Source organism: Acomys russatus, chromosome 1 (genome assembly GCF_903995435.1).
Source record: "Acomys russatus chromosome 1, mAcoRus1.1, whole genome shotgun sequence".
In the NCBI taxonomy this organism is placed as follows: Eukaryota; Metazoa; Chordata; class Mammalia; order Rodentia; family Muridae; genus Acomys; species Acomys russatus.
In genome coordinates, this window is record NC_067137.1 from 50,604,868 (window position 1) to 50,627,130 (window position 22,263).

At 36.3% G+C, this 22,263-nt stretch overlaps 1 protein-coding gene across 1 annotated transcript in view; it reads left to right on the forward strand.

The window, feature by feature from the left end:
* The window catches only part of Agmo (alkylglycerol monooxygenase), a 305,943-nt gene extending 286,502 nt beyond the window's left edge, over positions 1–19,441 (forward strand). Inside the window, exon 13 of the mRNA XM_051145060.1 lies at positions 19,303–19,441. Within this exon, the coding sequence (XP_051001017.1) occupies positions 19,303–19,383 (81 nt within the window). The 3' untranslated portion in view covers positions 19,384–19,441. The remainder of the gene's footprint in view (positions 1–19,302) is intronic.
* Positions 19,442–22,263: the final 2,822 nt, after the last annotated feature.

Genomic DNA, 22,263 nt, shown 5'->3' on the forward strand with positions numbered 1-22,263 from the left:
CTCAATTGTTATCCCATCCCTTGTATCCTTCCATTCCTCCTTCCCGCCCATTTTCCCCTTACTCCCCTCCCCTATGACTGTGACTGAGGGGGACTTCCTCCCCCTGTATATGCTCACAGGGTATCAAGTCTCTTCTTGGTAGCCTGCTATCCTTCCTCTGAGTGCCAGCAGACCCCCAGGAGATGTGGTCCAATATGGGGCACCAGAGTTCATATGAAAGTCAGACCCCACTCTCCACTCAATTGTGGAGAATGTCCTGTCCAGGCTAGATCTGGGTAGGGGTTCGAAGTTTACTGCATGTATTGTCCTTGACTGGTGCCATAGTTTGAGCAAGACTCCTGTGCCCAGATCTGCCCATCATAATGTTCTTCTTGTACGTTTCTAAGAGCCTCTGGATCTCCTATTTCCCCATTCTCCCTTGCTTCTCTCACCTAGAGTCCCAATAGGATGTCCTCCCCTCTGCCCCACTTTCCTGGTAAGTGAAGACTTTCATGGGACATGCCCCTTGGGCTAGTGTCCAGATATAAGTGAGTATATACCATTTGAGTATTTCTGCTTCTGGGTTAACTCACTCATTATGTTCGAAGCAGCCTTATTCATAATAGCCAGAATCTGGAAACAGCCTAAGTGTCCCTCAGTAAAAGAATGGATAAAGAAACTGTGGTACATTTACACTATGGAATACTACTCAGCTATTAAAAACAAGGAATTTCCGAAATTTGTGGACAAATGGATTGAAGCAGTCAAGCTTTCTTATTGTTGCTTTTAACAGTGTCTCAATTTTATTTTTCTAGTTTTTCATTCCTATTTAATATTTTTTAAATTTTCACTCCCTGTTCTGATTTATGGGTGCCATTGCAAACAAGAGCAATATTATTGTACATATATCTCTTGAAACCCAAATTAAATTTATTCAGATACTGAATATAGATATATAGAAACTGAAACTATATATGGTAACATTATTAGTATATACCAACACAAAACTATAGACTATGACTTGTAGTTTTTTCACTGTCTTAATTTAATTTTTTAAATTTATTCTAATTTTCTATAGAAATAATTTGAAAATGCAAACAAAATTAGCTATCTCTATATTGGTATGCATTAGTATCATTGTCTTCCATGTGCATAAGGAAGTATGCCAAATACTTTAACGAGAGATAATATGAATTTAACATATCACATCACTTTTAAGTAAAAACAATAATAGAAATAACATTCTGAAATTCTGGAAATATAGAGCAAGCAGAGATTAAATATCCTGTGAAGGAATTAGGAAGGTAAGAGATTCTCTGAATCGGGCCATATTGAGTGATTCCTAAAAAAAAAAGGAGGTGTATGGGAACACAACTGTGTATTAAGAGCAGTGTGTTGTGGTCAAGAAATAGCCCAAACTCTATATAATGTATTTTAAAGGACATTAGTGTATTATCAAGACACCATAAAACAGTGGTTTTTTGGATAAACTCCTTAGAGAATGCATTCTCTCTAAATCTTAAGTCAGTAAACACAATATTCCCTGTGGCCACAGTCCATGCTACTCCTGATTCTGACTGCTGGCAGGATCACCTTATCAGACTGTATTATAACAGGATTTTCTTGCTGTTTCCTGCCTCTGTCCTACACTGTATCCAATTTAATGCCACCAGCCATGATGAAAACAGCCCACCCTGACCCTTCTGCTTCTTGAGACAGAACTCTCTAAATCTCTTAGTTCTTCTTCTAAAGCTGCAACCCCTCATTTCTGCCTCTAGTCCACATCTGAGTTATTGTCACTCTATTCAAAACTTACTGTTTCTTTTATTTTTTTTCTTTTCTTTTTTTTCTTTTTTTTTTTTTTTTTTTTTATTAATTTATTCTTGTTACATCTCAATGTTTATCCCATCCCTTGTATCCTCCCATTCCTCCCCCCCCCCATTTTCCCATTATTCCCCTCCCCTATGACTGTTCTTGAGGGGGATTACGTCCCCCTATATATTCTCATAGGGTATCAAGTCTCTTCTTGGCTACTTGCTGTCCTTCCTCTGAGTGCTACCAGGTCTCCCCCTCCAGGGGACATGGTCAAATGTGAGGCACCAGAGTACCTGAGAAAGTCGTATCACACTCTCCACTCAACTGTGGAGAATATTCTGACCATTGGCTAGATCTGGGAAGGGGTTTAAAGTTTACCGCCTGTATTGTCCTTGGCTGGTGCCTTAGTTTGAGCGGGACCCCTGGTCCCAAATCTGCCTATCATATTGTTCTACTTGTAGATTTCTAGGACCCTCTGGATCCTTTTATTTTGCTGTTCTCCCATGCGTCTCTCATTTAGTTGCTGGTGGGAATGCAAACTAGTACAGCCACTTTGGAAATCTATCTGGTGCTATCTCAGAAAAATGGGAATAGGGCTTCCTCAAGACCCAGCTATTCCACTCCTTGGAATATACCCAGAAGATGCTCCAGCACACAACAAGAAAATTTGCTCAACCATGTTCATAGCAGCCTTATTCATAATAGCCAGAACATGGAAACAGCCTAAGTGTCCCTCAGTAGAAGAGTGGATAAAGAAACTGTGGTACATATACACTATGGAATACTACTCAGCTACTAAAAACAAGGAATTCCCGAAATTTGTGGATAAATGGATTGAGCTAGAAATGATCATAATGAGTGAGTTAACCCAGAAGCAGAAAGAATCAAATGGTATATACTCACTTATATCTGCATACTAGCCCAAGGGGCATGTCCCACAAAAGCCTTCACTTACCAGGAAACTGGGACAGAGGGGAAGGCATCCTATTGGGACTCTACTGTTTCTTTTAAACCTTGAAAACTCTTACTCATCCCTTTTGTATCACTTGCTCCACATACCACATGAGCTGATATGTGGAGCAACTGAGTTCAATGTGAGTTGCTCCACATATCAATTAGTGCAATCATGTAGTCACTCATTCATAAATTAACCCAAGCACAAAACCCTTCCCAGACACTGTCTTCAATCATGTAGATTGCAGGCTGTGCTCTGCTCCACACGGTATACTGCACTGCAAATGTGCCATGGTCTGTGTCCCTGATTCTTATTTAATGCCACATCAGTGGAAATGTCCTGCTTGATAGCTACTTTTCAAAAAGTACTTACCAAGCATATATTTGTTAGCCCTTCTCTGCTGATAACCTTTGTGTGAAAGTACTCAACATGAATTGGATTCGTAAACTAAATTAAGTTATGATATCTTGTCTTTGTGTGTGATATCCTTTGAACTACTTAGTTTACTCAGCTATTTTCAACCTTTCAATGACATTCGCCCTCATAATCACCATAGGAGTTCCATGTGACTCAGACTTGACTAAAATAGCCCTTGAAATGGCTTCATGGGCTTTCCTTTAATTCTCAGATACCCTGGGAGACGTGCCTACCTCCTTTGTGATATGCCTGGCTGTGGTACACAATTTGCTTGAATTCAATCCTTTGTTCACTGCCAGTTCAGTTTTACTTGTGGGATCCCAAAAGCATCACACACCTGAAGATCTTTCGTCTGCCCCCAAACTTTCCACCTTTCATTCCTTCCTTTTTTCTAAATTAAAGTTACTACTAATTTGTAAGAGTTTTACTACAGAAAGAAAACAAAATACTTATGTTTAAGCATAATAGAATTTAGGCAGTGTCAATTATTTTAAGATTCATGTTTTTGCTATTTCTCTCTCTCTCTCTCTCTCTCTCTCTCTCTCTCTCTCTCTCTGTGTGTGTGTGTGTGTGTGTGTGTGTGTGTGTGTGTGTGTGTGTCCCTGTAGGTATGAGTACCATGTCTGTGCATATATACTCTATTAGAGGTGTCATATTTCCTTGAGCTGGAGTTTTTCAGGTGGTTGCTAGGGACAAAATTGCAGTCTCCTCAGTCCCAATAGTCAATATTTTAATATTTTTGTTACAAAGAAAATGCATTCATTGAAAAGGAAGACCCACAGTCTTCCTTCCTTGGCCAGGAATCACTATGGATATCATGACCTGAAGAGCAACTGAAACACATGGCTTCTAAACTAGCAGAAAACAGTATAAAGCACACAAAGTTACACACCATGGCTAATATACTATATTGTATGCATATATATATGTCCTATGCATTGGTAATGTTCTTCCAGGTGTTATATTAAGTACACAGTAGTTTATTTTGCTTTTAAAAATTAGGTAACATTGTATTTTACTCAACTTTGTTCTTAAAATTTACCCACATTAGAATATGTCATCTCATTTTACTCTAGAATAATTATTGGTTGTATGGTTATGTATTATCATGATATAAGGCTTGCTATGTATTATATAGAACATGCAATATGGTATGAATATTTGTATGAGTATATTGGTATGTGTGTACTTTACTTTTGTTTCACTATTTTGGAAATTATGATTTTAGTTTTTGACTTTTTCCTCATACTTCTTATGTAAAGTGCACTTATTAACACCTTTAGTCTAACACCTTCATCTCCAATTTTATACCCACATTTAATTATGCCTAGGTTTTAAAGTATGTATGTGTGCATATATCTTTGTTTATGAATCTAATGCACATGTCTGTGTGCAGGCACATGCATCTATGTGCAAGTATGGAAACAAGAAGAGTCATTAGATGTCCTTTTCCATCACACTCTCTGTTCCTTTGAAGCAAGGTCTCAGAATGAGCCAAGCCTCACATTTATTCCTCATCCAGATGGTAAGAATGCCAGGCCTAGGGGTCCTCCTCTCTCTATTCCTAGAAAAATCGTGGTCACAGGCATATTGGGGTGTTAGGCTTGTCATTAGGGTGATTCTATCTGAACTCTGATTTTCATGATTGTACAGCAAGTACTATTAACCTCTGAGCTATCTCTTCAGTCAGTTATTATTAATTCCTGTTCAATTGATTGTAATTAATTTGAGTTACTTGACCAAATTCTACACATTGTATTTCTCACATAATCTTTCACATCTCCATCTATGCTCTGTACTTCTTTCCTCTTTAACACCCTTCGATGCTTTTAAATATTCATCTCAAGCATCTTGTTTTATCAGTTTATCATATTTTAATTTCAATAAGTACATTTTGTTTTGTTTGAGGTAGTTTTATTTGGTTTTTCACTTACACTCACCTGCTATTTTCACAGTTCATGTATATTTTTCCTTGTTTATATTATTGTTTAGTTTTAATTAAAATTTTTACATATTTCAGGAACAGAGAAATGCCTTTTCAATTAAGAGCTTGTACTGCTCTTAAAGAGGACTACAGTTTTGTTCCTAGCACCCATGCCAGGTGGCTCACTGTGATTCTGGCCTGCACAATTACGCACAGAGACACTCACACATACACACAATTAAAAATAAATATACATCTTAGAAAGAGCTTTAAAAAATACTACCTTCAGTTTTCAGACTCCTCATCGCTTAATATTTGTCATAAGAATTTGCATTACATGTACTGGTATCTCCTTTGTGATGTCCTGCGTGTGTCTGCGCCCCTCCCTCTCTTTCTGTATATGTGTGCCTGTGTGTGAATGTGCATAAATGTATGTGTGTGTTTGTGTGTGTGTGTGTGTGTGTGTGTGTGTGTGTGTGTGTGTGTGCACATATGACTAGGTGTTCGACTTGAGCGCAGGCTTGGTTGAGATTGTTGTATTTCTGGGCTTCTTGTGTACTCTATGAGGCTTTTCGTTAAAACTTAACATTTCCACCTCTTGTGTCACCATCAGCTTCATGGGATAAACTCAGGTTTATGTTCATTTCACAGCTGTGAATAAACTCTCAGAAAATCAGTTTTCATAGAGTTTCATTATCTGTGACATGGAAACAACTAAACTCATTTTTAGTACATCTCTGAGCCAGTGTTGCTTTTTCCTAGGACTCTTTCTTTTTGTTTATTGGACAATTTATAGGCTGCTTTCCAGCTTGCCTGCTTTTACAGATGCAAAGCCACATATGATAACTCATTTGCAACATAAAAACTTCTGCTCCTCTAAGTGTTTTTTCTTTTTATTTCCCCAGATGATGGGGATGAGATGAGAGCCATACATAAGCTTTACTAATTACCTGGCTTGGGCTGAGCCCAGAGCATTTGTATCTAAATATCCCTAGGCATAGAACTGGAAGCCCTAAAATCTAATCATCTGCAAGCCCAGACATTGAAGACTTCAGCTTCCAGACTTTTGCTAACCCCGACCTAGTTTTCAACCTCCAAGACTTAATGTTGAATAAACTCATCCTTTCTAGTTCCTTCTGAACTCTAGCTGGCTTGTTCAACTTAGCCGTTCTGGCTCAAAACTCTTCTTCAAGCTGACTGATACAAGCTGGCTTCTCACTAAATTGCTCTGCTTGGAAAAATTGCCTCTCTATTCCTGGAACTGAACTGCATTGAACTGCCTGCACTGAACTCAGACAAACTGTACCAAGTTGTAGTCTCCTTCACTCTCTTAATGTCTGTCTCCTACTCATGCTCTCTTAACTGCTCTTAAGTAGCTTCTACTTCCTGTCTGCTCTCTTGAGAGCTGGGCATATCTTATCACTGACTCATCCTGTCAAATCTTTTTCTGATTTGTCACTTTGTCTACCCCTCAACTAGAAGTCCTTGTTTGGGATCAAGTGTGTGTACTAAAGGCATGTTTGTAATCCAGTCAAAGGGATTAAAGTTATGTTGTGTCTATATTCCAGAGTGAGGGATTAAAGTTACAGAACAATTAAAGGTGTATACTAAGGGTATCCCTGCATTCCAGCTGGCTCACAAAGACATAGGACGTCGGATGTGATCCCTTGCCAGAGCAGTCATGTTGCTGGATTCAATTCCTCTACATGATCCAGCCTTACACTCCTCCTCCTTGTTGGTTTTCACTGAGAATCTGGCAATTACTCCATCTCTTTGGAGGTTAGCTGTATATTAGCCTTCTTTAACACGTTCTTGTTCCACATGTTAGAAGGATTCTTTACATCCATCATATAAGTCACTTTACAGGAAGTCCTAGACTGTTTGATAAGAGGAACCGCATATTTCATATTGACAATACAGTGCTAAAGACATTAAAACTATACAAAAATACACACAGAATGGTTTCTCTGTCCTGTTTAACAGCAGGGTTTCAGTGTTTTCTTTCTTCTTTGGCTGGCTTCAATTTCACAATGACACTCTGTCTTCTAAGCGTTACCCCAACCAGGCTTGTTGTGTACTTATCTAGGAATAGAATGTAAAATCAAATGAAGTGTTTTCATCTGCTGATCTTTATCCCTTCAATTCTGACAGGACATATGCATCATTTAATTAATGTCTTACATTATATATTAGAAAAATATTAAACTGATTTATCTGAAGAATTATTTAATCAAGTATGCAATTTGACAAAATAGAATTTTTTACTTTTATGTATAATTTTGAGGCATCTACTTTTTTACTGATACCTAAATAGTAAATTTTCCTAATCCCAAATTATTTTTTTTAGAACTCAAATGACCCTAACTTCTCTAGTTCCTGCTATTTGTAGAACTCACTTTTTATTTTTACTTTGCAGTCAAATTACCAAAGAAAAAAATAAAAGTTGCAAAAAACTACCCTCATAATTTATGCTTATGCTGAGTTTAGTTAACAGTGACATTTGGCTGTGTGTGACCTGTGGTCTGGACATACCTAATGAGGCTATTTTTTTTACATGTGTTTAGTTGACTGTAAGGTGTTTCTCCCTCTACATCCAGCTAACCACCAACCATTCCTCAGCCTCTTAAGTCTAATTAATACTAAAAATTATGAGTTGGAGACATATGAGATTCCAGTTAAAAGATTTTTCAACCTGTAAGTTAATTGTGACATGAACATCAAGACTTTTAGACATGTATTATTAATCACTGCTATGTTACTATGTGTATATTTTACCAAAAGAGGAAGAAAATGAAATACTGTGGACTCTTGGCAATGAAAAAGTGTTATTTCCTAACACCCATTTGGAACTTCCTCAGGAGGCCAGGCAACCCCTTTCTGGGCCTAAGCAAGATGGATTTAAACAAAAGCCATGAATTCTTTCTGATTGCTGCTTGGACTGAAGGTTTGCTGGAAGCAGCAATGTCCTAGCTAGACTGTTTTCCAGCTTTTAAATGCACTAGAGTATGATTGTATTATGTGTTGACCCTGATTTATGTTAAAAACCCTGGAATATTTTTCCAGAAGAAGTGCTTTGCTTATGTGTGAGCCTTTGAGTCCTGGCTTCATCGGGGAGCTGACTGACTCACCTCAGTCTGCTGCTCATTTATTCAGATACCTTGACTCTAAAGGAGGAATCGGTGAACATCGGTGGTATTTGATGAAATAAATACCATAAAAAAGATAGGGCTTGTTTAGAATACATCACTGTGATGTAATATGTCAGTGCTCAGTTACATATTTGTATGCACCTTTAAAAAGCATCTCAAGGGAAAAACTGATTGTCATAATACCATGTTTCAATTAAACCCACATCCTAGCCATTTCAAGTTCCAAATTCCTGAAACCCTCAAGTTAATGCTTTCCATGTTGTGCGGCTAATTTACATAAAGATCTGGAGCTCCTGCTGTACTGCTTCAACTTTTGGTAGCTTTGATATTCTCCACAGTGCTATATACAAATAGTATAAACTGCTTTTCACAGAGACCATCTGTAATTATCAGCAGGCGTTAGTCTCCCAGAGTGACCGCTGACTATGTTGGATTCCAACATTGCCCAGGCCTCCTCAGTCTTCTGCTTCATTTTGCAGTCCCTATAAGAACCATCTGTTACAACTGTATGTGTTTTGAAAATTAAATGTACTACTATCATGGTGACCTGGCCGCCAAACTCATGTGGGAAAAATCCGGTCGACAAACCAAGCTGGGCTGTCTTCAGGTTTTTTGCGAACTTGTAATTCACTTTGCCAGAGCAAAGGGGAAGAGATGAAACAAGGAGAGAAAAAAATGAGAGAGACAAAGAACATTTCTAAATGTGGGTTCATTTTTCAGTTTTCAGCCTAGAAAATTCCTTGATTTCATCCAGTTAAATTTTCATCAGTGAAATTGTCAAGGGCCAAAAACAATCTCCTCATTCCAGAGTTCTGTGAAGTTTCTCTAGAGCTTTTGCTCCTTAACAAGGAGCACCGGTGAAGTAAGTATTCTGTGGTGGACTGATTTATGGCTGAGAATCATAGCTGGGCGACGAAACAGTGTTGAAATATTATTAGACCACGATATCTGACACCACTGTGCAGCTAGAAGCTAGAGTGCATCACTAAGATGTCTTTCTGCTGATGTTCTGAAGCTTACCCCCTACAAGTAGGATTTTTTTTTGAATGGCCACATATTACATGGAAATTTTCATCCACCACTAGCTCTAGTCTAACACAGTGTTTCCTAACTGTATACTAATACACTAGGATTGTATACACAAAACCATCTGTGTTATATAAGGGCTCTTTAAAGAATGTTCTAGATAATTTTACCTCTAACACCTTTCATCCTAGCATCATAAGCTGAACAAGGGGTCCTCTATAACCCTTGTTTATTCCAGAATCATTAGCATGGGCCCTTTATCTGTAAAATATACCATGGCCACCTTTCACTACTCTTCTAGAGGTACCCATAGCTACAAGAATACTTTCTGAAAAATCATACTGGCCTAAAATATAATTTGATCTACAGGAAATGTTTTATAAGCTTTCTACCAATTTTTAGAACATCATAATTATTTTAAGAATTCTTAGAATTCCCTCTCCTCAATTTCACTGTCCTCTCCAGCTCTGTCTATCTCCCCCAAATTTTATCTCTCTACATAAAAAAAAAAAAAAAAAAGCAAAAACAAACTTTGCACTATATTAAAAGCTAAGCAATGATGTGTAGGTTATCATTTTGTAGCATGACCAAGGAAAATTATTTTCTATTTTTTAATTATGTGCATAAACACCTTATTTACCTTTGGAGTTTTAGTCCTTAAAGTCTCATTCTTTACCAAGTAATCACTGTATTTCCTTTGTATTCCCATGACTGTGCCTCTGCAGAGTTGTCACAAAATCAGTCATTACTGTACATTACCTGCCACCATTTTGGTCTTATCCACTGCCTTGTTCTTTGGAGATTTTCTTAGTGTACTCATGCACCTTTAGGTTTCAGACACTGGAGTGCCAGAGACCATTACGTCCATGGAGGTTACAAAATTTTATATCTGGGACTTGGCAACATAAAAATACCTCTCTTTTCCTCATTTCATGTCTTTCCTCATTCTCCAAAATGCATGGAGAATACTTTTTACAAGGCACTTTTCATCACTTTTTATCTGTTCATTCATTGACCTTGTCATGCCCATGATTTGGGCAATACTATTACTCTGTGTTCTTTTTCCTGCAATGTAAGTATTTTTGGGGATGATCCTCGGAACTTTCTAATATCATCTTACTGTGTTGGTAGGCTCCACTTTCTCTCTTCTTGAGAAAATAGAAATACTTTCGTCCTTTTGTGACAACAGGTACAGCTGAGATTCCAGAGCTCTGAGGCATTGGTTTTCTAGAACCCAAAGTTTTAGAGCATTTAAAACTTTTACACTTATGATTTGTGGTTTTCAAAGACAATGGATGAGAGTAGCCTTTGAGATGAAAGAAGTGGATGTTAAAATTTTTATTTGTACATTCTTTATTCAAAAAATAAATCCTTTATATGTGTTTTATATAATGATGATGATGAAGATGATAATGATAATAATAAATTTAAAACAATGGAAAATTAACTTACGTGAATAATTTCAGAACAAAATTTAGGAAACATCATTGTTAAGACTGAGTAACTAACATAATGGCAATGAAAGCATGACAGTTCACACCCATGTAATAGAGGCACAACTGAAGCTGTAATAAACTTTCATGCGCATTACTTCAATTAATATTGCCAGTGAATTTATAAGACTGTTTTTCTTTTCAAATGTATACTTTAAAGTATGGTACCATTAAATATATTTTCTTGGCATTAAATATTTTATTCAAGATGAAATTGTAATGTAATTACACTTCTTTGTGTGCAAAAATGGAACAATGGTTCTGAACTATGACTGACATAAAAAATTCCCTGCCTGCTAAAATTAGGATGACTTTTTCTTTATTTATATACACTGCTACAAAATAATTAAATAGAACTTGTGTTTTAAATAAAGCATGAAAATAAATATGATAGCTCCATAATTTAACAAATTTTAATAAAATTTTTCTTTTATATTTACTGACAATATTATGAATACAATTTTAACTAAAGACTTAGAAGCATACATATAAAAATCTTTCAGTCTATAGGAGATAAATTCACAAAAAAACTATGTAACTCCAAGTTATATGAATTCAAGAACTATATTGTTCTTATTTCAGATCATTAGCAACATGCATGAAATAATATGGAGTTTTGAGAGAGGATAAAAAATAAAACAAATATTATCTAATGAGGATTGAGTACATAATATTTTGTGCATCTGTTCACATCTGAGGTAAACAACATGCTGTTTTCTCCTTTGGATTACATACCTAACACTAAATAAATAGTTAATGAGTTCGTAGAATTATATCGGTATTTATTTCAAATGAGTCAGTTGTGACTTTGAAATACTGAGTTATTTTACATTAGTTCTATGTGGGAGCTTTTAATAGTTTTGACTGTTCCTTGTTGACAATATAGCAGAGGTAAGGTAAAGCCATCCCTATGTTACTGCTCCTACAATTCTTCATTCAAACTCTCCTTTATGTTGGGCCTCTTTCCTTCATAGTTTGATTATCAGTTGTCTATTCTAATAATTGATCATTCTAGTATGTTTGTTTTTCTCAGAATTTACTCAATTTTTCTTACTGTTTTTTCTTTGTCAGCATTTTCAAGAAACACTTCTACTGTTGAATTGTAACGTATTTCTTACAGATACTCCATTATGTTATTCAAGATCCTCTGGGAAAGTTCTGAAATGTGTGGTTTTACCCTGAAACTAATATACACATATATAAATTGTCTCTCAATTTTGGCAAATTCTACATCTTTCCTTTGGTTCCTGATATGTTCTTTAGTGATATATTTGTTTTCATAACTAAGTGTGTTATTAATAATATTATCACTTGGAACAGGGAGATGTGAGTCTTGGTACATACAGGCTAACACAATTTTTAGGGATTTAAAGCTAGAATATAAACTTTGGTTGTATGTAATCAGGACCTATATTGACAAACTTATAGAAACAGCTGAGTGCCTGCTGTCTGCCTCTCCTGTTGAAGTGTTGCCAGAACAGGTAGTCCAAACGCAAAGTAAAAGAACGTTCAGGCATCTGGGGTGTCTCTCAGGAAGGCAGCTGTAGCTTCCTTGGGAAGTCGTCATTATTAGGCGTCAGCCGCCGCTGTGGATACCCTTGGGTCCAGTTCTGGCATGACTGGCCTAGTAGGAAACAGTTTATGAGTAAGGACATTCGCAGCAAACCATTTGGTCAGTCCAATCTCTGGAAGAACTCTAAGAAGTCTCCCAAGCTGCAAAACATATGTGAGCTGTTGGCCTTCTATTAGTCTACTCTGGAGGCTCCCATTTAGGGGGACGCTAATCATCCCCGTGACGCAAGCAAAAACATTATGAATGATTCTTTTCAAAATCCCTTGCTCTAAGATACACTGTCCTATTTTTAACACTAGACACCACTATTATGTCTGTAAAGAGCATTTTCTCCTGAAAAATAGGACACATGAAACATTTTGTTTTTATTTCCTAAGTAATATACAAATATAAAGACATTTTTGGTGTACCACTAAATACCCTGATAAGCACTGTTGAATGTAATTCTGTATTAGTAAACATGTGCCTTTGCAGATGTGAGCATTGTACAAATATTGAATTTCTAGTCATATCAGAATCTCTGGGATCTGGCTTTGGGATGCACTGAAAATCCATATGCTGCATGGTAAGTTTCCGGGGAGAGGGTTTGCTTGCCACTCATGAAGCACAGAAATGCCATTTTGTTAGAATACAGTGGCCAATTGATTTTAGTTTATTAACTTTATTGAAACACAGTTCTGTTTTAGAATGCAAATACTGCAATTTCACTACTTGGAAGTAAGTTAGAAACATAGATACTTTGAATCTTAGATTATTTCTCAAGCAATTTTCATTACAGATTCTTTTCTTTTTGATTTGTTCATTTTACATCCCAATTGTAGCCTTCTCCCTTGTCGCATCCCAGCCCCACCCTTTCCTTATATCTTCTGCCTCCCCTTGTCCTCAAAGTGGGGGAGCCTTCCTCCCCGGACATCTGACTTCAGCCTATCAAGTCTCATCTGGACTGCCTGTGACCTATTCCTCTGTTGCCTGGCAAGGTCACCATGCAGGGGGAAGTAATCAATGTGTGGTGGCCAAAGTCTGTGTGAGAAGTAGGCCCTACTCCTACTCATTAGAGATTCTTTAGGGAAATGGAAAGACTAGGATACAGCAACATTTTACTCACACGTTTTCTGTTTCAAATATACTGGATAGGAGGCAAAGAACTTTGTGCTGATGGTAGGCATGCACAATGAAATGATAAAGAATTTATTTCTAGTTATAACCATACCATTTTTCTAGAACTATAGAGGCACAAAAGAAATGTGAGTATCTATTGGGTATAGTTGGTGTGGTGGGTAACTTCATTCCCATTTATCAGTGCTTGTATTTAATAGCATCCCATAAAACTTTAATAAAATAAAAAATAAAAACTTTAATAGTGAACTTTTAAATTCACTAACTGTCAAAAAATAGTTCAGTCATAGTTCATTTAGTTTTAGATTATAATGTCAGGGTATTTGGTATGGTTTACCTATCAGTAACTCAAACGCATATAAAAATTTCAACACAAAGTAACACTTGGCAATGTTCAAGCCCTTGCTATTCTTTGTACTTTTGTTTTAGTTCCATCATTCTAAAAGCTAAAACAGGTTGATCATGCTTATGAGTTGTCACCATTTCTCTTTGTTCTGTTTCCTTCTCACATGCACACAAAAGAAGAACGTGGTGGTCCATAAGTGCAAGGAGACTCTTGGAATAAAGAATCTGAGAAAATGAACACTTTTTCCTAAAATATTCCCCAACTCACTGACTTCACTCTTTTTAAATTCTCCTGCAACTTCAAAATGAAAGAACGAACCATTAACTGGAAAGGTGGGGGTGGGGGCGGCAGGTCAGGGTATGCAGAAGGAAACCCGAATAATGAGAAGCTATTGCTCAAAATTTAGCAACTAATCAAAAGCAATTTTACAAATTGTATGAGCAAATAATATACTCTGAAGACAAAGTTTGGTATTGTTAGTATTCTTAAAAGTTGTGTATCAATAAGGACAATTAATTCAAACTTTAAATTCAATGCAGAAGTGTCCACAGATGTTTTTGAGAAATATAGCATGTATTTTCACTTTATGTTAATTATGGTTTATACAATTCCAACCAGATGGGTTTTCATGCACAGTAGCTAATTCAGGCCAACTGTCTTCAGACATGTTCTCTGAATGGTAGGTAGGCTTTGTAGACCTCCAAGTGAGCCCTAATGTTATCAAGAATATTTGTCATTGTCAAGTGTTTACGTTATAATTCAAATATGGTTTGGATAGAGAGTACACTAGCTCCTAAAGAGTGCAGAAAGTAATACACACATTCTCTGATGGTCTAGACTATCAAAAATGAGTACATTATTGTACATGATACAAGATTATCAGACAGGGGCTGAATAATTGATTGACATGGAAAATATGATATTTGTGTGGTACTTTTTTGACTCTCTGTTTTCTTTTGCCCAACTTAGTATGAAGTAGTATAATACATTAATTTTCACTATACAGAGTCAAATAAAGTTAAAAAAAAACTGTAGGTCTTCTTGTGGTGTCGTTGAACCCTCTTGATCCCTATATCCTTCTTCCCACTCTTCCACAAGGCCTGGGCTTGTGGGCTAGGCCTATGGTTTGGCTGTGGGTTTCTGCCTCTCTTTCCATTAGATGTTGGAGGAAGCCCCTCAGAAGACAATTATGCTAGTGTCCTGTCTGTAAGCATAGCAGAGTATCTTAACAGTCAACATTGGGTCCCCTAACAATGAGAATAGCGCCTGTTTCTGACAATGTTGTAAGCCTTTGGGTCCCTTTCCTCTAGTTGGGCTGCCTTGTCATACCTCAGTGGGAGAGGATACCTTTAGTCCTGCTGTGATTGAGGCGCCAGGGTGGGTTGGCACCCTTTGGGGGCCTCCCTCCTCTAAAAAGAAGGAGAGGGGAATGGAAGGAGGTGTATATGAGGGTGGGACTGGGGCTGGGATCATTCTGTCAAGTGATTAAATAGATAATTGAAAAACTATGACTTCTGATGCTTTGAAACATCATCCTAAAGCATTTTTAAAACTTGAACATGGGTGTTTAGCTTAGTTCTTACTTAAAATTAACGTCAATAGTGTTTAAGGACTAAAATATATTCTTTCCAAAAATGCTCATGTATACATGGGCATAAACTTACTGCTTTTTCAAAGCTAAAAACTTTAATTCATTTTAATACATAACATAGCACAAAAATAGTTTATTTTAAAAAAATAAATGGCACTAAATTGTCCTAAGACCTCATATTATTAGAGAAATCTACATTTTATAAACCTACAGAATTATGTGATTTTCTAATTAATGATTTTTAGTATACACAAAAATATTGTTTTATATTCTGGTAATTGAGGTTCTTTCCAGTCAAGTTTAATAAGTGATCCTTCCCTATAGAAAATGACTTAACACATTTGACATGCTCATTAACTCATTAGTGCTTCGGGGCTACATAAAACATTGTATTGCTTTATCAGTAGGCAGAAAATTAAATGAGATGCAGCACACTGACTGTTTTTATTTCAATGTCATGGAAAATAAACGTTTGAGACTCATAAACCAATCAATGCAAAAGTCTAGTTCTCCCATAGATATTCATTCTCTTGTGACTAATTCAAGAAATTTTAAAGCCCATGCTTCTCCTGAAAATTTATATCAGTGTTAAATGCCATGAAGAATCTTTTTAAAACCTCCATAAAAGCTGTAGTACTGTTCACTAGCTGTCATTATGACAGTCCACTGTTTAACAGCAGGCTTGTTTCTTTTGCTTATTGGAATGTCTATAGTCAGAATACCCAAACCAGAAGGGTTGAGTATCCATAGAGGGATATAAGAAGTCAAGCACCCTGGCTTGTGAATTAGGGATTTGCAGCTTTAGGGCTTGCCATTTGCACAAGATTACTCCTGCTTGTATGATTTTTCCTCCAGTAAGTTATAAGCCTGATTGGTCATATTTGAGCCAATTTTAACAAGGCCTTTGAAACAGACTTAACTGGGAAGGACAATAGCTCCCATTGGTGTTTAATAGGGATTAGGTGCTCAGATTAGCCACCTGCCAACTGATGATTTTTCTAGAATGAGGTGGAAGAAACAGAGAGAGCATCTGTACAGTTCAAAGTTCAGGCATGAAAGTTGAAGTCCCTGGAAATTCAGGAATATATCCTAAAGACAAGGACCGCTAATGATGTGTTAGCACAGGGAGGGCTTGACACTAGGAATGAACTTCCTCTGTTTCATAGTTTGCATCCAGATGTTATAATCATGGGACTTGGACAGACCTAGGATAAAATGAGAGTGCATTGAGTTTGTATATATCCAGAAACATATCTATAACATATGCAAATAAATGCTAAAATTGTTGCAATACCCATTTACTCTATCACTCTGCCTAAGCAAGAACATAGCTTCCTTTATTTCATTTGATTGAGAGATATATTAGTATCTATTATCAAATGGGACACAAATATCTATTATGAAATGAAAACACAAATAGCTTAATGGAAAAATGAATTTGAAAAAGAGAAACATTTTAACAGAATTGATATGAATAATCAAGTATTTATACGGATTTCATGACAAAATTATCTATATTAAATTATCATGGAACATGATTAAATTTATTATATGGTATATATGATAATATATCTTACCCACATGCTCAAAAATAAAAAATAATTTGTTTTTCTCTACTTTGATATTTCTATCAGATAAGAGTCAACCATAATTTTAGAAAGACATAGTTACTTTGTGTCATTTCTGTGATTCTTTGTGAATGTATATGTCATTATATTTAAAAAATCCAATTTTCATTCTCATAATATTGATTATGAAAACATCTCAAAAGCCTAGCAGTTACTGGCTTTAAAGACTGCAAATCAAGATTGTTGCTCTTAAAAATAGAATAAATTCACTCTCATCCAGATGCTCATGTCACTGAGCTGCATTCCAGCGTTGTCTGCACAATTGGGCTTTCTGAGCGCCCCTGAAAATGTGAGGCACATTTCCTGCTATTGATTGCCTTGAGATTGCTTGATAATCGAACGTTAACACATATGAGTTCCCACTGCTTCATTCACAAACTGCATACCAACCCTCCAAACTGTGTCATAGAAATCAAACTACACACTCTGGTAAAGACAGCAAGAGCTGTGCCTGGCTCAGGCATCCCCCTACAGCACATTAGTAGCTCTGTCTGAGCCACCTGACAATCACCAGCTGTACCTCTCTTTGGAGAGTTTCTCCATAGATGACCCAAAGAGAGAAACTGAAAAAAACATGAGGTGGGAAAGAAATAGTCGCTGCTCAGGCTTTGGCAGGAAGGCGGCCTACAGGATCCAACTGGATCAGAGTTTCAAAGGCAGAAAGTTTTGCCATGATGGTGGATTAATAGCAAAGTCATAACTTTTTCACTCTAGTTTTAGTTAAGAATTTTTAGAATCACTGAGACGCTAGACAGAATTATGGATAATCTAAAGGAGACCATCTATAATTGGGGCCTAGGAAAAAGGTGAATTATGACACATGAAATTTCACATGAGTTTTTGAGGCTTCATGGAAATTACTCTCCAGTCTTCCTTCATAGGGAAAATCCTTGGGACCTTAAACATCAGATTCAAATTTAATAAAAATCTTTTATTGCCACATATACTTCAGGGTCCACTACAATGTACTAGTTGTTTGATGAAAATACTGAATTATAATAAAATATTTACCAATATTGTAGACATCGTCTCTGACCTTCTTGGAAGCTGTATTCTCAGCTACTCTGTCCACATTAACTCATGTTCAAAGACAAAAGGAACTTGCTACTGCAGTACAGAAGCAGTCACAATTCTCTTCTGCTCCTCGTCGTATTTTACCTGGCACCATATCGAGAAATCTCATGAGGTCATTTCTCTTGAGTTACAGTCAAAAGAAACAAATTGAAAACCAGCCATTAAATACATTGTGCTTGCCTTCTGAGGCAACCCCAAAATGCTAATATTATTCTTGTCCTCTACTTCAATATAAGGACTTATTTTTTTTTTCATTTTGTGGAGATGATAGACTGAAAGGAATGTAGAGAGCAAGAAGAACAAGCCTGTATGGTTAGCCAACATTCAGGCTAACACTCTCCTAAAATGGAGATCAGGAAAGCAGTCCTATGGCTTAACAAATAGAACCAGAGTTCACACGGGAGAAACCTGAAGGCTCACAACTGCAACCAGTGTATAGAAAGATGCAGTATGGGTATTAGTATTTAGATTAGGAAGAGCGGAATAAAACTACAACTATTATTCTTGCATGGAATGGCTGTATGCAATGTATTGCTAAATTCACTACAAAATAGAGTACCACGTGTTTGATTTTTGGTAATTTGTTGTATCTTGTGTTACCCAAAAGCGTGAAATTAGACTCAGTGCACTCACAATGCTGCTTTTTAAAAACTGAATTAGATATATCTCTAATTTTAAATAGAATTTTAAGCTACATTTTCATACACAGTGAGATCAAAAGGTGGGGAAAGCAAGTTAGCCACGGTCTTGTGGATTTCATTCCTGTTAGATGAAATGCCTGTTTGGCTAGATTATATCGCCTCAGAGGAAAATGATTCTTCATCAGTGTTTTTACTTCTCGTATTCCTAAGCCTCCTTAAACTATAGAAGCAATGACATCATTTAACACAGAACATACTGTATTTGGTACCCAGAAGTATAAAAGAAATATGCCTTTTTTTTTTGTTCAGTGTCTAGTTTACATAGCCCCATATCTTTACAAAATACATAAATATAAATGTAAGAACAACAACAAAACAGAGAAAAATACTTCTTACTCTTGTTTTTATCTTCACATAGCATGCCTTGTGTTAAGCTGACTACATTCTATCATTAAACAAATTCATAAATTTTGTGTGAGTAATTTGACTATATAAAATTATTTGTTTTCTTCTAAGAAAATAATTTAACTCACTGGAACAAAAGTTTTGACTCATTTTGTTGTTTCTTTCTTCAGATTTTCTTTTCTGTTTGCATTGCTTTCTGGGGAGTAAGAAGCATGAAACAGCTCGCCTCTGGCTCTTGGAAAAAGCCCTAGTGCACAAGCTCTTTCAGCCCTGTCAGCTACCCATGGTGTACCATAACTACCCGAAGGAAGATCATTATCTTACATACTATCTACGGGAGCTACTCAATTAATGAAATGAAAGTACTTCTTTACCTCTGTTTTTCACATGTCTTCTTTTGTTGAAATTAAAGTGGATTATATTTCTTTGCTCTCACTAAAAATTAAATAATTCATTTATATCGAGACTGTATTCACTTTCTGTCTGCGGCAATGACTATGGAAAGGAAAGAGGGCTAAACATGTTTGAGAGAATGAAAATTAGACTTGTCTTGACTGATCCTAGAACATTTTCTCTAATTTTGTTAAAAGTATAGCTACATTTCTGTAGTCTTTACGTTGTATTGGTGTCTATGTGAGCCTGTGTTTGCCTCTCCAAAGAGTCCGTAGTGCCACACTACATAAAAATGCATCAACGGCATAAAAATGATTAGAATTGGGCAGAATTAGTTTGTTCAACAGATTAATTTATAATACATTCTTCTAAAATGTTGGATCAATTTGTTTCAATAGCTTGAGGAGTATATAATAGTTCATGATATTTCAAATTGTCATAATAATGCTAACAAAGTTTTCTGAACAGAACTGACAAAGGTGGTATGAATATGTTGCTTATTAAGATTTTAAAATTCTCTTATATGTTTCATTTGGGGAGAATTGACAGAAATAAGAACTGAGTTTATAAGAGGAATGTTAAAAGTCTTTAAAAAGTAAGAATTGTTCCTTTCCTGAAATATTTATTAGAAAATCTCAAGTGACAGTTTTAACAATCCAAGTCAAAAGTGCTAGTTTAACTTAATGACTTTTATTGCTCTCAACTTAGATACATAACTGAATTACAATGACTAACTATAATTAGTTGCTTAAGCTCATTTTTTTAAATGTTGCTTGAGACTGGAAGAGAGAAACATAGGAAGCTGTCAGAAAACCAGGCTGCAGGTGTCTGTGCAGGAGTGAGACACGGCGGGAGCACATTCATTCCTTAACTGGGGCAGCAGAAGATTTTTTGGCATGATAGAAATATATACTATATCTCAAGCACCAGGAGTGCATTTGGCTTTGTTCCTTTTCTGTTTTTATACTCTGCAACTAAACATAAAATTCAAGCAAATTCTGAAGTCCACAGCAAATATTAAATCCTACTTCAGTGTCCCACTAACAGGCATTGCTGGCCTTCCCAGGTATGAAATTACCTTACAGCAGGGAGCCCTCTGCTGGTATGAAATTTTTAATGTATAATTAAAATTGTTGAGGTTCATATATTCCCCCCAAAAATCTATCATTGGTACTATCATTTAATAACGGAAAGAAAAGAATATTTTATTGATTCTCAGATACTTATTTAGCAAGTCAGGATAGTTCCATGATGGAAAGAGAGAGAGAGATAGAAAAGACAGACAGACAGACAGACAGACACAAACACACACACACACACACACACACACACACACACACACACAATCGATGGATAGATAGAATGCATGTGAACATGTGAACATACAGGGGTAGCTTAAAGTAAGTTTAATAATGAAAATATTGCATTTGAAACCCAGTTTTCTTTGAATGAATTCAAATATATTTCTTTTCTTTTTTCTACCTTAAGATTTTTTTCACTGTGATTTGGAACATTTTCTTTTAGAAATATAAGTATTTTCAAGTTACAAATTCCTAAGCCTTTGAATATGGATGTTGTTCCCAGATGTGTGATGTTCCTGGGGCGTCTGTGCATGAGATAGGACTTTTATTCACCTTCAACCCTGCTAATTTTCCAGTTCTATTTCCTCTGGTGAGCACTAATGCATGATGACAGATCATGCAACCCTTAGTAATACTGTAAATTGATTTTGAATGATTCCATGTAATTTATGCTGGCTCTTGACTGGAAGGACTTTAATTGTCCTTATTTCTCTCCCTCAAGAGAAAAGCACTAAAATAGGACTCTTCAATTGCCCATTTTTCATGGAGAAGTGCAATCACAGGGACACGCAGGCCTGCTTATCTACCAAAATAACCAAAATGGCTATTTGTTTATAAGGCAGAACTCTATGAGTAACATTTAATATAACCTTGAAATTATTGCAAAAACAGGTATTGACAAGCCATTATGCAGAAATCTGAGAGAAGTTAAATCACTTATGCCAAGCCACCATGGAACACAGTGGGTGGTCATTTTCTAATTCTCTAAATTTTAACATCAAAGACTATGACACATCCTCATTTCCTGCTATAAGGTATTCAGAGCAAAACTCAAGAATTATAGGCTCAGAAGTCCATGTGCAGTGTATGTCATTACCTTCAATTTGATGTTCTCACCGTGAAAAAAGATGGAAAGACAATTTTGTGAGTGATAGTAGAGAAATTTATGAGTCCTGGACTTTTAAATTTTGTTTTATAAGATTGGTGTCCTATTTAAGTTTTGATTTCTGTGATAAACACAACAACCAAAAGCAGCTTGGGGAGAAAAGGGCTTATTTCAACTCGTACTTCCAGGTAATAGTCCATCACCAAGGAAAGCCAAGGTTGGAACTGAAGCAGAGATCTTGATCAGTGCTGCTTACTGGCTGGTCTCCATGCCTCATTTAGCCTTTTTTCTTTTACAACAGAGCATAGGCTGCCAATTGGTAGTACTGCCCAAAGTGACTTCACCCTACTATATAAATTATCAATCAAGACAATGCCACAGACTTGCCTACAGGTAATCTGTTAGAGATGTTTCCTAATTAAGGCTCTTCTATCTAGATAAATAACCATGACATGCATCCTGTTGACACAAAAATACAACCAGGACATTTGATAATATACTCAGTTCTTGGTTTGTGTTGTGTGGTTTTGGTTTTGGTTTTGGTTTTGGTT